General features: G+C 44.8%; 2 protein-coding genes across 2 annotated transcripts in view; one reads left to right on the top strand and one right to left on the bottom strand.

Moving 5' to 3' along the window:
* The window catches only part of VIM (vimentin), a 482,853-nt gene that overhangs the window by 325,305 nt on the left and 139,854 nt on the right, over positions 1-17,694 (bottom strand). The window lies entirely within an intron of this gene.
* The window catches only part of ST8SIA6 (ST8 alpha-N-acetyl-neuraminide alpha-2,8-sialyltransferase 6), a 146,561-nt gene that overhangs the window by 51,677 nt on the left and 77,190 nt on the right, over positions 1-17,694 (top strand). The window contains exon 3 of the mRNA XM_049626903.1: positions 11,491-11,580. Within this exon, the coding sequence (XP_049482860.1) occupies positions 11,491-11,580 (90 nt within the window). The remainder of the gene's footprint in view (positions 1-11,490; positions 11,581-17,694) is intronic.

Raw genomic sequence — 17,694 nt, 5'->3', positions numbered from 1 at the left:
TACATTTGCAACTCACGTCCATTGGCATTCTCTCAGAAAAGGTCATGTCCTTCACTTACCGTCCAGTTTTCTGGAACAGTCTCCATCAGAGGGTTGCGTTTGATGGGGTGGTGGGGCCGAATGGAGGTATTAGTGACAATGGAGGCTGGTTGTGTGTTCTTTGTAGCAGAGCTCCCGGGAGGCTGAGCGCTGTGTCTTGACTCAGAAAAGCAATCATGTTAAATGTTCTCAGTACCATAAATCTCCTCTTAAATTACTTCCCTCCTTGAGCTTTTCATCTGAAAATTTAAAAACCGCAACAAACTCTTGTTAGTGACATGGTAACTTAGCTCACTTTACTCTTGCAATTTTTCAAATTATTTCATCGTTTTTCCCACTAACGCTACTGGCTGTGAGGCAGTCCTGCATTTCTTGAAAGTCTTATTCTAGGCTATTAGGAGAGAACAATCAGGGTAGAAGAACGTGATCATCGATCAAGCTTAAGACTTTGTTGGGGCACCTGGGTGGTTCAGTCGGTTAAACATCCGACTTCAGCTCAGGTCATGATCTCATGGTTCTTGGGTTCAGTCCCTGTGTGGGGCTCTGTGCTCATGGCTCAGAGCCTGGAGCCTGCTTCAGATTCTGTGTCCCTCTGTCTCTGCCCCTCCTCCGCTTGTGCTCTGTCTCTCTCAAAAATAAATAAACATTACAAAAATCATAAAAAAAGAGTCTTTTAAAAAAAGAGTAAGACTTTGTCACTCAAAGTGCAATGTTTAGTCAAGTAGGATTGGCATCACCTGGGAGCTTGGTAGAAATGCAGAATATTCGGGGGCACCTGGGTGTCTCAGCGTTAAGCATTCAGCTCATTTAAAAAAAAATTTTTTTAATGTTTATTTATTTTTGAGACACAGAGACCAAGCATGAGTGGGGACGGAGCAGAGAGAGAGGGAGACACAGAATCCGAAGCAGGCTCCAGGCTCTGAGCTGTCAGCACAGAGCCAGATGCGGGGCTCGAAACCATGAACCGTGAGATCATGACCTGAGCCGAAGTCGGTGCTTAACTGACTGAGCCACCCAAGCGCCCCGAGCATCCAGCTCTTGATTCTAGCTCAGGTCATCATGTCATGGATCATGGGATCAAGCCCCAAATCGGGCTCCTTGCTGACACCACAGAACCTGCTTGGGATTCTCTCTCTCTCTCTCTCTCTCTCTCCCTCCCTCCCCCTCTCTGCCCCTTCCACCCCATTCTCTCACTCAAAATAAATACATAAACTTAAAAAAAAGAAACAAATGCAGAATATCAGGCCCAATCCCAGACCTCCCGACTGAGAATCTGGATTTTAGTAAAATTCCCAGGTGATTCAGAGGCGCATTGCAGCTTCAGGAGTGTTGCTTTAAGAGGCACCCTCAAAAATGACAGTCCCCTCGAGGGCTCCTGCTGAGTCCCGTTTAAGCGAGCTCTCTGTTCCATTTACTGTGCTGAGCGTGTTCACGCATTGTCTCTTACAAACTGCATCAGATCTGCAGACGGTATTATCCCCATTTTGCGCACGAAGCCGAAAGCACAGAGGAGTTAAAGAACTTTCTTGGAGCTAAGCGCCTAGCGTGCCACGGCTCTGAACTGTGGTCTGTTTGCCACCAGAGTGTATCTTCTTGATCAGGGTGATCTGTTTATTCAGTTCGGAAATGTCTTCAACACTCTCGTCCGGAGTGTTGGAACATAGTTTTGTTAAAAAGGTAAAATCATGCCTCTCATGTAGATAGGAAAATGAACACCTTTGAGAGATTGTGTTTAACTCATCCGTAAAGAAACTGGTAAGGTGTTACAACCAGTTCAAAGGAACAGACAGATTTATAGATCAGGAATATTGAGACAAATGACCAAATGGAGGCAAACCTAATTTTCCCTCTGTGGGGGAGCGTTGTCTCTCCACTGGACATAATTCATTTGTATGCCTGTTGACAAGAATTATTTTGCATTGCTGTCAGCTAGCTGCAATTTATAGAATTGCAAAATAGCTCTGTTAAAGAAAAAATTATTCATGACACTTGTTAAAGCGGTAAAGCAGACTATAGAGTTCTTTCGGGACAGGTATGGGGGCCACCGCAATGGGGTGTTTAGCGGAGAGAGATTGGGCTCAACTCTGGGGACAACAAGGATATGGGGGAGTTTATAGCTAAGGAGCACATGGGGGCAGGGGTTAGTGGATGAACACTTACTGAAAGGAGGCATCCGGGTAAGGGGGCATTCTGGCTGAACTGGCCTGGCAGGATTCTTCCTGAAGGCAGGCCAGGGTGGTCAGATATCACCTGGGGAACAGTGGGGGATCAGGAATTGGGTTAGATATTCAGCGTGATCACATGTGGAGGGTAAGGGATTTGGGCCAAACTGATTTAGCAGGATTTTTGCTAAAATTGGACTCTGAAGGTCATGCCCCAGGATGGGGTCTAGTTGAAAAAGCTCAAGGAACCTGACAACAGTTTGATCAAGGAGAGGGTCTTTTCAGCTCCCATAGGTTCAGATTCGGGGGGGAGGGCAAGTGGGGCTTGCTATAGACCGTGAATAGCCCTCCACTGAAGGTAGATTTCCCCCCTGTTAGTGGAAGTGGCATCGGATAGTGGTTAAGAACACAGAGCGACAGCACGTGGCTTCAAAACTCCAGTTCTAACTAGCACAGTGATTGTAGATATATCCTTTAATCTTACCGTGCTGTTTTCCTCATCTGTAAAATGGACAGAGTGCCTACTTTGTATATTTATTTGAGGAATAAATGAGGTGACATATGTATGAAGTGTTTGAAATGACACCTGGTGCCTAATGTCCATGCAATAGATGTTGCCATTGTCTTTATGCTTCACGAGGAAGGCATAGTGGAATTTTTGCTTCAAGGAGTATAGATATTAGTATTGAAAATATACTCAGTTTGTCCAAGATTTTCAAATTCGAAGCATGCTAAGAAAAAGTCAAACCAGGGGTGCCTGGATGACTCAGTTGGTTAAGTATCTGACTCTCGGTTTTGGCTCAGGTCATGATCTCACAGATTTCTGGGTTCGAGCCCCCCGTCAGACTCTGAGCTGACAGTGTGGAGCCTGCTTGGGATTCTCTCTCTCCCTCTCTGTCTACCACCGCCCCCCGCCCCCCCCCCGTCTGTCTCTTTCAAAATAAATAAATAGACTTTAAAAAAAGTCAGAATGATTTTGGCTGTATCGTGCAAGAAGATATTGTTGATGGTGGGTTAAAAAAATACTTAGAAATGCCACAGTGTGGACGAATCCCACCCGACTCCACACGTGTGAGCTTATCTCCAGTCCCCAAGGATCTCACACTTAAGGACAGTGCAGTGAGACACGAATGCTCCAATGCTTGTCACTTGTCTTCCTTTTGTTCCCAACGTGCTTCTATTTTATTTCATCTCTATTTTGACCCTACTGTTGCCCATCTGGATTTGAAATTTTAATTAATCTCCGGATCAGACTTGTCCTTTTGGTAACTCATCGTTAGTGCTTCCCGTCTGCCAGAAAGGACTCACACCTGCGCCTGGCCAGCCTGTTCTCCTCAGGGCAAGCTGTGGGGTGGAAGGGCTGAAATTTACCAGAAGTGGGAGTCTGTGAGGTTCATTACTATGGATCTTTCCTTCAACATCATAGCGATGGGCAGCGATATTGTAAATGGTCGAGGGAAAATTTTGTGCTTCATTGGTTAAGTTTGCATTGTTCAGACCACGCACCTCCGAGTTATCTGGTCCTGATCCTTTGGGAGCAGTTTCACAACTCTGTAAGTTATAGTTAACTCAGCAATATGCAAACGATGTCCTACCTGGTAGAGGTCCACTTGATTTCCCCACCCCCTCTCCACTGGTTTTGCCCCCCTTTGGACATTCATCTCGATATTCCTGGTCTATAAATGTGTCTGTGCTGTGGATTCTCCTTTGAACTGATTCTCTCCTTATGAATAGAACAAAATCTTTAACGCGTGTTCATTTCACATCTGTATGAGATGTATGACTTTGCATTTTTGAGAGCTATCTTTCAACAGTGGTAGGGGGCCAGAATACATTATGGCTACTGATTTAGTGGGAGAGAGCTACCCAATTAATCTCTGTCAAGGGTGACCAAAGACAGGCAAACATTAAGGTGAAACCAAGTTAGAAAGAGATTGTTTTGCTGAAACCTCCATTTTCAGTTGGCTGCAGTGTTCATGTGGAAAAGAATGAAGTTCTGCGTGGTCATTTTGAGAGCATTTACTGTTATTTTGAATTACGTGACATCCGCCAAAACACAGATTCACGGTTCCTTGAAATTAATATTACAGAAAACAGCCAGCGCTCATTCTGCAAAGTCAGCCTGATAAGTGCATGTTTACCTGTCTGTCCTCCTCACCAGACTCGTTGCTTTAAGGCAGCAAGGACACTGTCTTGTCCACTGTCCTATCTCCGATAGCCACCATTGCTAGCGGCCCAGGCTATGGGCTCCATTGATACATGGCTAACGACTGAACAAAGAGGCAGCCCAGGGTCTGCCCCTCATCTCTGTAAGGTGCCAAGACTTGGTTTGGCCAGTTCCTGTGTGTAAAGGCAGACTTGTGTTAACCAGGCTGCTAGAATAATCAAGCTATGCAGTAGGCTGGGTACTTGGCCTTTGTCTCTCAGGGAAACTATAGGGTGGGGGGGCACATTAATAATTAGAACCTTTGCTTGATGACGTTGAAGTCAGAGCATAGGTGGTCACTGTCACCTCTTACACGTCTCTATAGGGGGTTTCCGCTGGTGGTCAGGAGACACTCCTGGCTTTATAGCTCCTCTTCCCGGGAGCGGGGAAGGAGCCTGAGAAGTAAATGGGAAAATTCCCATTCATTGGGCTCTTTCCAGTTTTAGGCTGCATTCTCCATCTGTTAAAACATTCTTTCTCCTGAGAGAGTAAAACTGATTAGGCTTTACGCTTTTCATCTAGATAACACCTTCCAGTTTTGCCCCCTTTATGGCCACCGGACAAAGGATTTGCATGGTCTTGAAAGTCCTTAGTCACCTATGGACATTATTCTTTGGGATATTTTACTTGTCCAGGGGACAATGGCATGATGGCATTCACTGCAAGTGATGCTCAGAAGGTGATGTAAACTCTGTTTTCGAGGTCCTAGTGGTTGCCCACTGAGTACTGGGCACATTATTTTGTAGGGGTTGAATCACTTGTTTTTTTTTTTTTAAGAGGTATTTTTTTGCATCCTCAGAGGCTTAATTTTTATCCTCTTGCAGGAACTGTGTGGTCCTTAAGCTTCCTGCTATTTTGTGAAATTTTGCCAGGTGGTTTTGTAAAGTGATCGCTTTCGACTCAAGGCTGACTTAAAGAGACAGAATTTCTAAAAAACAGATCAGCCACACAGATAACGATGGCAGAAATGCTTGTTTCTGTGTGCGTTTTTCCCCCCAGTTCTTATTAAAGAGGTTTTTTTCCCCTCTGACATATACTGAAGTGATTAAAGATGTGCCTGAAGTCTTGGTTGCCAGAACCAAATAAACAAATTCTATAATTAAATAATACAAGCCATCAGAATCCATAATGTAAGACTTGCAAGGAATGGAGAATTTGTACCGTTTAGCAGTTAGCAAACTGTCGGCGAAAGAGGAGCCCAGAGTCTTTGGGGCTGCGTCCTGGATGGCTCTGTAGGTCCAGTCAAGAAGTGTGGAGCCTGTCCTGAGGTGGCTGGAGGGGGAGGGGGGGTCCCAGATGGACTTAGCCCAGGGAAATGACAGGATCCAATGTGCATGCGTAACACCACCCCCAGGGGGCAGTTAGGATGGAGCAAAGGGGGAGAGAGGTTGGTTGAGGTGTTTGGAGAAAGCAGGCTGGCTGAGGAGAAAAGGCGATTGGAGGGAGTCCTGGGGAATGCTGTCACTGAAGACCAGCCAGTTATGTAAAAGTAACAGGCAGAACAGGAAGAAGAACCCTGAAGAACAGGGAGAGAGGACTGTGATGGGAACCAGGTGCAACATGGGGGGTCTGCAGCTGAGATGGCGGGACGTAAAGGAGGACTGAAATAACCCCTGGCTTTGGTGATGCCTCCCCAGAACAGTTTGGCGGATTTGTGGGGAAAGAAAAGTGAATGCAGCGGGGTACAGTTGGAAGGCGAGGCAAGGCATTAGGCAAAGGAGAAGAGCAGAATGAGTTTTGTTTGGTTTTGACCTTGAGATGGCAGAGAATTGAGCCTGAGGAGGAGGAGGGGGCAGTGGGAGGGAAAGGGTGAAGGTTCAATGGAGAGCAAAATGAAGGGGGCGGGTCCAGATCTCAGGGGAGACGGGGAGGGAGGGGATGGCAGGTGGATTATCCTTTTGTGGAGCAGAGAGACTTTTTCCTCTAAGAAGGAAAGTAAGGATGTCTGATCCCTAAAGATCAGTTCACACGTGGCAGCGACATTTTTCTCTGAGATGGGACACGTGATTGAGAAGTTCAGAGGGCAGAGAACGGTAAATGGGTAGGTAGCCATTGAGGGAAATGGGAAGAGAAGGTAGCTGGCGACATGTAACATTATCATCAAGGTGGAAAAAAGGCTGAACGGATCGGACACCATGCCTTTATCAAGGCACCAACCACCTACCTGTATGATTTTTTTCCCCAGCAGTCCTGAGGGGTCAGGTGCAGCCAGGTAGTATGCCAGGGGCTGTCGTGCTCCATTACTGCAGCTTTGCAAGGTGAAGTGACAGAATGCTAAGGGAGCAGACGACTGAGAGCACTGAAAGGATGCCACGAATGTCACAAATGAGTAGGTAGGCAGTCTCACACAGTGACTCATGAGCAGAGACTGTGATCTCATAATGGAGTGATTAAAGAGGCACTGGCCGGGTAGTTAGAGCCATCTCTGCTCTCTGATCTGGGAGGCTGCAAGCGCTGACTTGGTCCAAGGTCTAGTGCCTCTCCAGGAGGATGGCCAGTGTCTCCTCCTCCTCCTCCTCCTCCTCCTCCTCCTCCTCCTCCTCTTCTTCTTCTTCTTCTTCTTCTTTTTTAATTTTTGTTTTAATGTTTATTTTTGACAGAGAGAGAGAGAGCGAGCGAGTACGAGTGTCTGAGCGGGGGATGGTCAGAGAGAGAGGGAGACACAGAATCCGAAGCAGGCTCCAGGCTCTGAGCTGTCGGCACAGAGCCCAACACGGGGCTCAAACTCATGAACCCAAGATCGTGACCTGAGCCGAAGTGGGACGCTTAACTGACTGAGCCACCCAGGCTCCCCATGCCAGTGTCTCTTCTGTGACTTGTCTTGGGAGCAAGCTGTGTAGCTCAGTAGGTCATAGGTCACCCGATCCTGTCTTTACCTAATTCTGGTAAGAAGTATGTTAGAAGAGCCTTCACCGAAAAATTGAAATAAAATTGAAATTAAAAAAAAAAAAGTCTGAGTCAACAGAAATAGAATTCTTATTTTGAGCCCGAAAAAGTCTGGCCCCATGGGTTTTGGTTATTAGAGCTCATCTGGCAGCCCTCCTCATTCCTGTGCTTTTTCTCCCTAGACTCAACTGCTCAGACTATGAACTTGAGTTAGTTTGTGGGAGGGGGGCCCTCCATTGATGTCCTGACTTCTGCCTGCGTAGGAACTTCCGCACAGCAGGCTGTGATATGCTTCACCTCCGTAGCTTCCCTTTTCAAGTTCTCCCTGACACCTGCTGCTTTAAGCTGGGCCGTTCCAACCTGATTGCCGAGAATCCCTTCTGGGTTACATATCAGCCCACACTTGTCTCGTGGCAATCTCTTGCTCCTCCAGGTTGGCTCTGACTCCAGGTCTTTAGAATCCCTACTTGTACCTTGATCATTTTTTTCTCTTTTGACTTGTCTGAGAGATATCCCCAAATCCAGAAGTTAGAGAGGACTCAGACGTCTATCTTCATTGGCGGTGGGGACCAGCTTCTCAAATAGGGTCTGTCTCCGGGTCGTGTCTGCTCTCAAATCAGAACGGCGAAAGTTTCTTCTTTTACTCTCCGAAGGGCAAGGGACTCTTTTGTGGTTTTCCTAAAGCTCTCAGATCCAAGCCACATCTAACTGTTACTTATTCTCACAGCAGAGAGGTCTGACGGGCTAGCCCAACCAGATGATCTCACCTTCTCCCTGGAAGGCCTAATGCTCTCCACATCTCCCAGGATTCCTGGTATCTCTTAGGGTCTCAGGTATTCAAGCATTTCAAAACATGGCAGTTCTATTGTTAATTTGTATTTCTGTCTTGAATAACAAACATAGTTGAAAATACCATGTGCGAAGAGGAGACTTCTCTAGAGGGCAGCAAAAGGGGCTGTATCGATCAGATGCCTCAGGTAGACAAATGTCTGAAGTTCACAGGTTCTGCCTATGAGTATCTTAATGCCTTCCTAGGCAGGTTTTAAGGACATTAGATAAAAAGGAAGAAAACTTATGAAGTCTCTGAATGAGAAGAGGACAGGAAAAAAACAGAAAGCAAAGAGAACTAACTCCGGGGACTTCCCTTTCTGTTCCTCTCATAGTGAAGCAGCTGCTAGAGGTGGGAGAAGTTTCTGACCCCTGTGTTCATAACCATGACTGGTTTGGGGAAGGAATACAATGATGCCTTTAGGAGAATACAAAGGGACCATGTGTTTAGTGACTTCTGGGTGGGTTTTGAAAAATTTTTCTTTAATGTTTATTTATTTTTGAGAGAGAGCAACAGAGGGCCAACAGGAGAGGGGCAGAGAGAGAGGGAGACACAGAATCTGAAGCAGGCTCCAGGCTCCGAGTTGTCAGCACAGAGCCCGACGTGGGGCTCGAACTTACGAACTGTGAGATCATGACCTGAGCCGAAGTTGGACGCCTAACCGACTGAGCCGCCCAGGCGCCCCAACTGCTATGTATTTTTATACACACCCGTGTAAGCCCTTGTCTTAGTCTGTTGAGGCTGCTGTAATGAAATCCTATAGATTGAGTGGCTTATAAGCAACCCAAATGCATGTCTCTGTTCTGGAGACTGGAAGTCCGCGATGGTGGCACCTTCAGATTTGGGGAGGGCTCATTTCCTCAGAGACGGTCTTCCTGTCACTGTAACCTCACGTGGCAGAAGGGGACCGGACTGGGCATGTCAGGCTGATTTTATAAGGGCACTGATTGCATTCATGAGGCTCCCTCCCCCCTCCATGACCTTCGTCACCTGCCAAGGGGTCAGAATTTCTATATGCGAATTCTGGGGGGACACAGACATTCCCTCTGTAGCATCCCTATAACTACTCTATTGAGCAAAGATTTTTAAAAAGGAAATGATCAAACCTGGCCCTACCGATACTACAGACTCTGTTTTTTTGCTATGACTTCCTGTCTGTCTTCACTTTATACCAGATCCTCTCATTTGCTTTCCATCGGTCTGTCTGTGATTTCAGTTGGGCAAAACTGTTCTGACTTTTTATTAACAAAGATCCTCTCCAATTTAAGACAAGTTGGAGGGTGCTCAACCCTTATTGGTGCCTCCTGGTCACAGTTCCACAATTCAATATTGCAAAGCCATCATAATTCAAAGCACTGTTGGCTGGGTAATTCGCTTCATTAGCGATGCTGCCTGAATAAAATACACAGCAAATTCGAAATAAACAAATCCTTGGAAGGTACGATGATACAATTGGAAAGCACAGAAGGTCAGGCATGGAGGCAGAGGAGGGAGAAGGAGGAAAGCAGCGGGGGAGGGGGAGAAAAATCGGATCAGGATGAAAAGGGATTCTGTGAGCCTCTAAGTGCTCTGTGGACAGTGTTTTTAGAAATCATTCTGCACCATACCAGCGAATTGATTATGAGGCTGTCTTGTGTCTATCTTTACCTCCACACCTCCTGCTCCTGCTCCCCTCACTTCCCCATATCCAATTTATTCCGAAGTCCTGTCCATCTCACCTCCAGAATAGATCTCAAGTCTGTCAGCTCGTGACTCCCGCTTTGCAATCAGGTTGGGCCCGCGGCTGGCGCTGGCTGGGCTAATGCATTCAGGTGGTGGGTGGGACTTTCCAGCGCTTTCTTCTCCTGCCACTGCAGGTACTGAAGCGGGTTGTGGAAATGAAGGTGCTACAGGACCGGAGCTGTCTGGGTCCGTGCATCACAAGGAGCACAGCTGCCCAGGGTAGCTCGGTGGGCATGCGAGCGATCGAGGGGCAGACCTTGCCGTGTAAAGCTGGGTGTGTCGTGATCACATCACAGTCCACCGTATCCTGACTAGTGACACAAACCGCCCTCCTCTCTCTCCTAACCTGCCCCCCTTTTCGGCAGCCCTATCACCTCTCGTTCCGTTTCTCAGCGAGGAAACCTCTTAAAACATACATCAGTGTCACATTAGTCTCCTGCTTCCCCTTGTTATTAGGATAGATCTATAACACTCTGGGCTGGCCCCCATTCTGGGGCCTTTGTACCTGCTTTTTCCTCTACCTGGAACCTTCCCCCCACTTCCCAAGGTTCACCCAGCTCACGGAGATTATCCTTTCCATCTCTGTCCTAAGCACCACTGTCTCAGAGGCCCCCTCAGGATGGGGGGGGGGTCTCCTTGCTACACTCCACCATCGCATCCACTGCTGTTTTAATGATCCCAGTGACAGTTCCTAATTCTGTATTCATTTGTGTGGCTCTTTGTTTGTTCAGTATCTTTCTCCCTGACCCGAAGGCCTGCTGTGTCAGGGAAAGGACCCTTGTCTGTTACAGCTGCCTAAGCATCCTGTGCCTGCCCCTAGCCTATACCAGGTTCTCAGCAAAAATGTTCAGGATGAATAAATAAATGCATTTAATGCTAAGTCAGAACTGTACATGTGTTTTGGAAGTCTCACGAAAGTGATACTGGATATTTTTTTTTTTTGAGGATTTACTGTTTCAGTCATGGTACCAAGGGCTTTACGTTATTTTCTATATCATGTATATATCACGACGATAACAGAATGGGGGGGGTCAGACTAGAGACATGGAAGCTGAGGTCTGGTGTGATTAAATAGCACAGGTGTGTTTTCAAGGCTCATGAGGCTGCCCAACTCCATAATCCATTTCCTTCCCTTGATTTTTAATTTGGTTTCTGTCCAACTCCAATTTTCCAAGTTCGTGAAACAATAGCAACAGACCTTTATATCACGGCATTATAAAAATCAAGCGCCAGATTTCCCTTGCTTTCTTTTTGGAGAGACCTACTGATCTCCAGTGTCTGCGTGCTTCCTGCCAGAGACAATGTCTTTGAAAAATGTTTATGTCCTATGCAGTCTTAAAACTAGTCAGTCAATAATGTGTTCGTTGTAAATACGAACCACAAAATATGAAAACCTGAAAATATGAAGTCTTCCACAGAGAGTTCATTTCCGTTTGACTTTATAGTGCGAGATTTTTTTTTTTTTTTCTTAATTGAAACCCATCAGAGGTGAAAATACCCATTTCCTTTTCCATGGGGAAATCCATTATGGAATGAAATTCAGGCTTCATTTGGGCGTGCTTTATCAATTAAATCTGCATTTCGTTAACAACATCCTATACCTCTCATTTTAAATCAATCTTTTTAAAATCTCTTTCATGAAACAGCACATATCTGAATGAGAAGTCGCTCCGGCTGACGGAAACATGCAAAAGTCTGCAACACGGCTTTGCGACTTTATCTAGCAAAGTAAAAAGGTAAGTTCTACTTTTCACAATTTAATTGTAAAATCGGTGTTTTGCATTCAACATATTTTACAGCACCTTTGAAACCATTTGGAAAATAAGACTGTGTTCATGCTGTGGCTTGACCTTCGGCTCTGAGAAGCTCTCTCTGGCGAGGAGAGTGGACAGTGCAGATCAGGGTAGCGGGGATTCAATGTATCTGTCCCTGGATCCACGTTCACTAAAACACCATGTAGTTTTACTGGCTAGACTTTTCTAGGCCATCATTGGACCCTATCCTAGCAAAAGGCACATGTATTTGTACTGAATTGCTTATATCCAGAAGGGTAACAGATTTACCCCTCGTCCTAACTGTGGGTCACCTTAAACTTCCCCCCTGCTTCTAATTCTGTATTTTAGACCATCTTCTTCATACTGGGAAGGTGGATCTAAAAGCTCCAAGCTTCGCGTATGGAAGGGCCCTTGGTGGCCTGAGACTGATGGGGGTGGTATTGCCTTGACTATACCTGGAAGGAGCAGAATCTGACAGTGCTGGGTGAAGGCTGGGCAGGTGGGGTAGGGGGGCCTGTGGTTACACCTGTAATCTTCCTCAGAGGAGCAAGCTGAGTTGGATGTAGTATTAATGATACTAAAGGGAACCCAGGATCTGTGAGGTAGGTCTCCCTGGAGAGTGGCACATAGACTGTCCCAACTCTTTGGGCAGAAAAGGGAAATGTTTCACAGTGTAAGTGTTCCTGCTGTGTAAGGAACCCCACACATTTTACTTGGAGACCTCAGCTACTATTCTGGGCCAGAGGAACACATCCAGTGCAGGAAGACGGTACCAGGGTGATCACCCTTGATGTCCCGAGCGTCTCTCTTTGTCTGAGCCTCGTGACTGCCTGGATCCTTGAAATTGTTAGTGAGGCCTGATCCTGGGTAAGATCTCTGATTTGAGTTAATCGGGTGTGACCATCCAATCCTGTATGTTAGCTCAGTTAATCACAAAAGGATAGCCCTAATAAAATTTTGGTTTTCTTTTCCTTAAATTCCAACGGATGGGCCTTAAGCTTCCTGGAAAAATCCACTGTGCCTTGTACCTTACATCTGCCACACCTGATCTACTCCTCTCCCTAAGTTTAGTCTGTGCCTTTCTTTGCCCTGGAATGTTGACCAATGAGAACTTCATCAATATATTCCTTGCTCCTTTTGTCATCTAGTTTTCTTTGGATTTGACCCAGAGGGGAGCACTAGAAGGAGAACGGAAAGAGGGAGGAAGGAAAAAGATCTTGCTTGGTGGTGTTGCTTTAGGTTAACTACCTCCTTGACCAAAGGAAAGTGCTGTATCTTGAATGAAGGTCGTGACTTCTGTTAGGTGCCTCTTTGTCTCATTCCCTCTGCCTTCCTTCTCTTCATTGGACTCTTCAGGAAGAAACTGTTAACAGTCCCCTGGCATCGTACTTGTGTTTCCCTGCATCCAGTCCAAGCCTTTTGAAAAAGTCCCTCTTTAAGCTCTTCTTAAATGACACAATTGAGTGGGCCATCATTTCTGCCAGGACTCTTGCTCACCGAAGATGGGCCAGGAGAAACTCTTAGAAACGCTTCCCTCCTCGCATGATCGATTTATTGAATTTGGGGATGGACTTAAAGTAGCACACGCATCACCGATGGTGCAGCGCGTCTCTTTTGGGCATGTTGTAGCTGTTGTTTTGTTCGTTGGGTGTGGGGGTTTACAGGCCTTTTTCTGAAACTTGTCCCACGGATCTCGAATCCCAGACCTGCCGCATGCTCCATGCGTCGGACTTGCGGCACATGTTGAAAAGCTGGTCCGTGCTCTACCCTGTCACGAGCCAGTTGGACTCCTTGTCTGACTCAGCAAGTGAAAGTTGCCATTGACTTTCTTCAGCGTTCTGTCTGACATGAACTGTTCTTGCTCCCCAAAGTGACAAGAGTCCTCAACATAAGGACCATCCATAGTTGTGCGTTGGAGCAAAGCACTTGAGTCAGCATGGCAGAAAATTCTTTAATCGTGGAAGGTGTGTGTTTTTTTTTTTTTTTTTTAAGGCCAGAATTGAACAACTTTATTACGTGTGTCAACAAGGACGGTTAGCTGCAGTGTGCTAATGAGAATGTCTGTGTGCATGCCCTTATGTTTGCTCTCTCACTTTTCTATTGTTTTGGATTTGGTGCTAAGACCTCTTCTCTGCCATTCTTTAGGGGGATGCATTTCCATTATGCACACAATTTTCGACTAGCTCACATAATTAGCCTGTGCTGGTGTTCTGTTTGGCAAAGGTCTAGAGAGAGCAAGCATGAATTGCCCATTGTTATGAAAGTGTTATTTTGCACACAGGAGACTAATTTTTTTTCAGCTGCATCGTCTATTGTCAGGAATTGTGTGTTCTGCGACTCGGTGTTATTACGGATTTACAGGGGACAATCGGGAAGGCCATTCAATATATAGTGATAAAAAGTAATTTCATTTTCTTAGAAATAATTATTTAGCTCTGTCTTTTGTCATGGTCCGTTAAAGACTTAGAATCTTCTCATTCTTCAGCCAGTTTGTCTCTTTCAGTTTGCTAAAATAGAATCTAGGAAGACAGAGTCATAGTGGGAGGGAAATTGCTCTTTTTCTCCTTTGGTCTTTAGTCCAGTTTTAAATAAAAGAAAATTAAACAGTTGCCACTTGGAGGACAGCAGGATGAGAACTGTGTACCACAATTCTTTATTGTCTAAGACTATGAGCTCTGGGGATGTGGCACCATCCCGTTGCCTTGCTGAAGCCAAAGGGTGTGGGTGGTTGTAGCACTCACCTGCTCCCTGGCTGGGGCAGGTGAGTGGGAGTGGTCATGGTATTCTCCTGCACCCAGCCAAGAGCTGGCACGCACTCACAGACAAGGCGCATCCCACTATTCCCAAAACTCACTGGTGGGCGCACATTGTCAAAACATTTTCCTGCTGCCTTTTTGAAGTCAGCAAGCATGTCCCAACCCCAACACTGGCTGCCCAGTTAAAGCCAGTGGGCATATGCAGTCCACACAGGGAACACCCTTTGACTGCCTGGCCATGGTGGCCAAGGGGGCTGGAGTCCTTAAGCTTCCCAGAAAGGTAACAATTCAGAGGGTACTTACTGGCAGGCCACCACGCCTGGGGCACCACACAGACAGCAGACTGAAAAACAACCGTCATCCTCTGAAAAAGGCCTCCTTCCTCGGCCTGGAGCTTCAGCCTGAGGGACAGGCTTTAGATTCCCCACATATCTGGAGGCTGAGGAAGTGCTTCCAGGGAGGCACTATCTTTGAGCAGCACCCTGGCCTCCCTGCAGCTTGATGAGACCCCCCAGTGAGAAGGTTATATACTCATCCTGAGCCCCGATTTTTGCACTCTTGCCCAGAGGACACCTCTGGATCTCCTGCATGATTGTGACCCCACAGGAGTGTATATATTCACATACTTTAGAAGCTGCTGCCTGAGGGTCTGGCTTCCAGTCAGCCTGAAACTTGGTGCTAAATGGGGTTCCTGCCCTTGGAACACTCACAGTTCTTGGCACACTCTTAAAAACAGAGACAAATCAAGAATAAATTGTGTGGTTTAGACAATCACAAAGGTGCAAGAGCTAGGACAAGGTTGAACAAGAAGGTTCATCACCTACCCAAGGCCACTTCTTCAAGACTGTGAGGGGTAACTGCTTCACCTATTACACAGAATCAAACACAGAGTCAAACAACTTGAGGAAACAGAGAAATATGTTCCTACTGAATGAAGAAGGCAGAACCTCAGAAAAAGACCTTCATGATATGCAGATAAATAATCTACCTGATGAAGAATTCAAAGCAATGGCCATCAAGTTGCTCACTGAACTTGGGATGAACACCATGAGAGCGTCAACAAAGAGAATGAAAATGTAAGAAAGTACCAGACAGAAGTCACAGAGCTGAAGAATACGATAACTGAACTGAAAAATACACAAGAGCAGTTCAGCAACAGACTGGATAAAACGGAAGAACAGATTGGCAAGCTGGAAGACAAAGCAGTGGAATTCACTTAGAGCAGCAAACAGAAAGACTTAAAAAATGAAGATAACTTAAGAGACCTAAGGGACAGCATCCAGTGGAACAGCATTTACATCATGGGGGTCCCAGAAAGAGAAGAGGGAGAGAAAGGAGCAAAATACTTATTTGGAGAAATAATGGCTGAAAAATTTCCTGACCAACCTGGTAAAGGAAAAAGACATCCGGGTCTAAGAATCCAGAAAATCCAAAATAAGATGTGTCCAAAGAGATCCATACCAAGACACATTATAATTAAAATGTCAGAAAGAGAATATATTAAAAGAAGCAAGAGAAAAGCAAATTGTTATTGACAAGGGAAAACCTGTAACTCCATCAACAGATTTATCAACAGAAAATTTGCCAGGTCAGAAGGGAGTGGCAGGATATATTCAAAGTGCTAAAAGGAAAGAAAAAACAACAACCAAGAATACTCTACCCAACAATGTTATCATTCAGAATTGAAGGAGAGGTAGAGTTTTCCAGAACCCAGAAGCTAAAGGCCTACTGCTACTAAGGTGGCCTTGCAAGAAATGTTAAAAGGGACTTTTTAAGCTGAAAAGAAATGGAACTAATTAATAACAAGAAAATCTGAAAGTAAAAATCTCACTGGGAGAAGCAAATATATAGTAAAGATAGTGTATTAATCACTTAAAAAACTATTATAAAAGTTAAAAAACATAGTTAAAATCAACTAAAACTCCAATAATTAAAGTCTACATAAAATAAAAAGAAGTAAAATGTGATCTCAAAAATATAAAATGTGGCAGTGTTGGAAAAAAAATGTAGAGTTTTAGAATGTGTTTAAATTTAAATTGCTATCAACTTAAAATCTATACATAAGATGTTATATACCTAAGGTGATATACATGAATCTAATGGTAATTACAAAGCAAAAATTGTAGTAAATACACAAAAGAAAATGAGAAAGGAATTTAAATCTAACACAAAAGAAAGTCATCAAACCATAGGGGAAGAGAGAGGAGAAGAAAGGAACTGAGAGGAACCACAAAAACAGCCAGAAGACAATGAACAAGATGACACCTTACCAATAATTACTTTAAATGCAAATGGATTAAACTCAGCAGTCAAGAGACATAGGGTGGATGAAGGGATTAAAATAAAAAAAGAGCGCCTGGGTAGCTTAGTCAGGTAAGCATTCAACTTCAACTCAGGTTACGATCCCACAGTTCATGAGTTTGAGCCCCGCATTGGGCTCTGCACTGACAGCTCAGAGCCTGGAGCCTGCTTTGGATTCTGTGTCTCCCTCTCTCTACCCCTCCCCCACTTGTGTGCATTCTCTCTCTCTCTCTCTCTCTCTCTCTCTTTTCTCAAAAATAAATAAACGTTAAAAAAAAAAAAGACATGTATATAGTGCCTACAAGAGACTCATTTCAGAAGGAAGGACACACACAAACTTAAAGTGAAGGGATGGAAAAAGATATTTCATGCAAATGGAAGTTGGAAAGAAATTTGGTATAGCTGTATTCATATCAGACAAAATAGACTTTACAACAAAGACTGTAATAAAAGACAAAAAGGGGCACTATGTAATAACAAAGGGGTCAATCCAACAAGAAGACATAATATTTATAAATATATTTGCACCCAATGTAGAACACCAAAATATATAAAACAAATATTAACAGATCTAAGGGGAGAAATGGACAGTAGTACAATAATAATATGGGACTTTAGTACCCCATTTATATCAATGGGTAGATCATCCAGACAAAATTGATAAGGAAACAGTGGCCTTAAGTGACATGTTAGACCAGATGAATTAAATACATGTATACAGGACATTCATCCCAAAACAGCAAAAGATACATTCTTGTCAGGTGCACATGGAACATACTCCAGGATAGATTCCATGTTAGGACACAAAACAATAAAGAAGATTGAAATACTATCAAGCATCTTTTCTGACCACAATGGTCTGAAGCTAGAGATCAGTAACAAGAAGAAACCTGCAAAAACTACAAATATGTGGAGATAAACATGTTACTAAACAACTACTGGGTCATAGAAGAAATCAAAGGAGAAATTTTAAAAATAATTAGAATAAAATAAAATCTGAAATATGACATACCAAAAT

The sequence above is a fragment of the Panthera uncia genome, chromosome B4 (genome assembly GCF_023721935.1).
Source record: "Panthera uncia isolate 11264 chromosome B4, Puncia_PCG_1.0, whole genome shotgun sequence".
Lineage (NCBI taxonomy): Eukaryota > Metazoa > Chordata > Mammalia > Carnivora > Felidae > Panthera > Panthera uncia.
The sequence above is the reverse complement of the archived record's forward strand: the minus strand, read 5'-3'. Positions and strand labels throughout refer to the sequence as shown.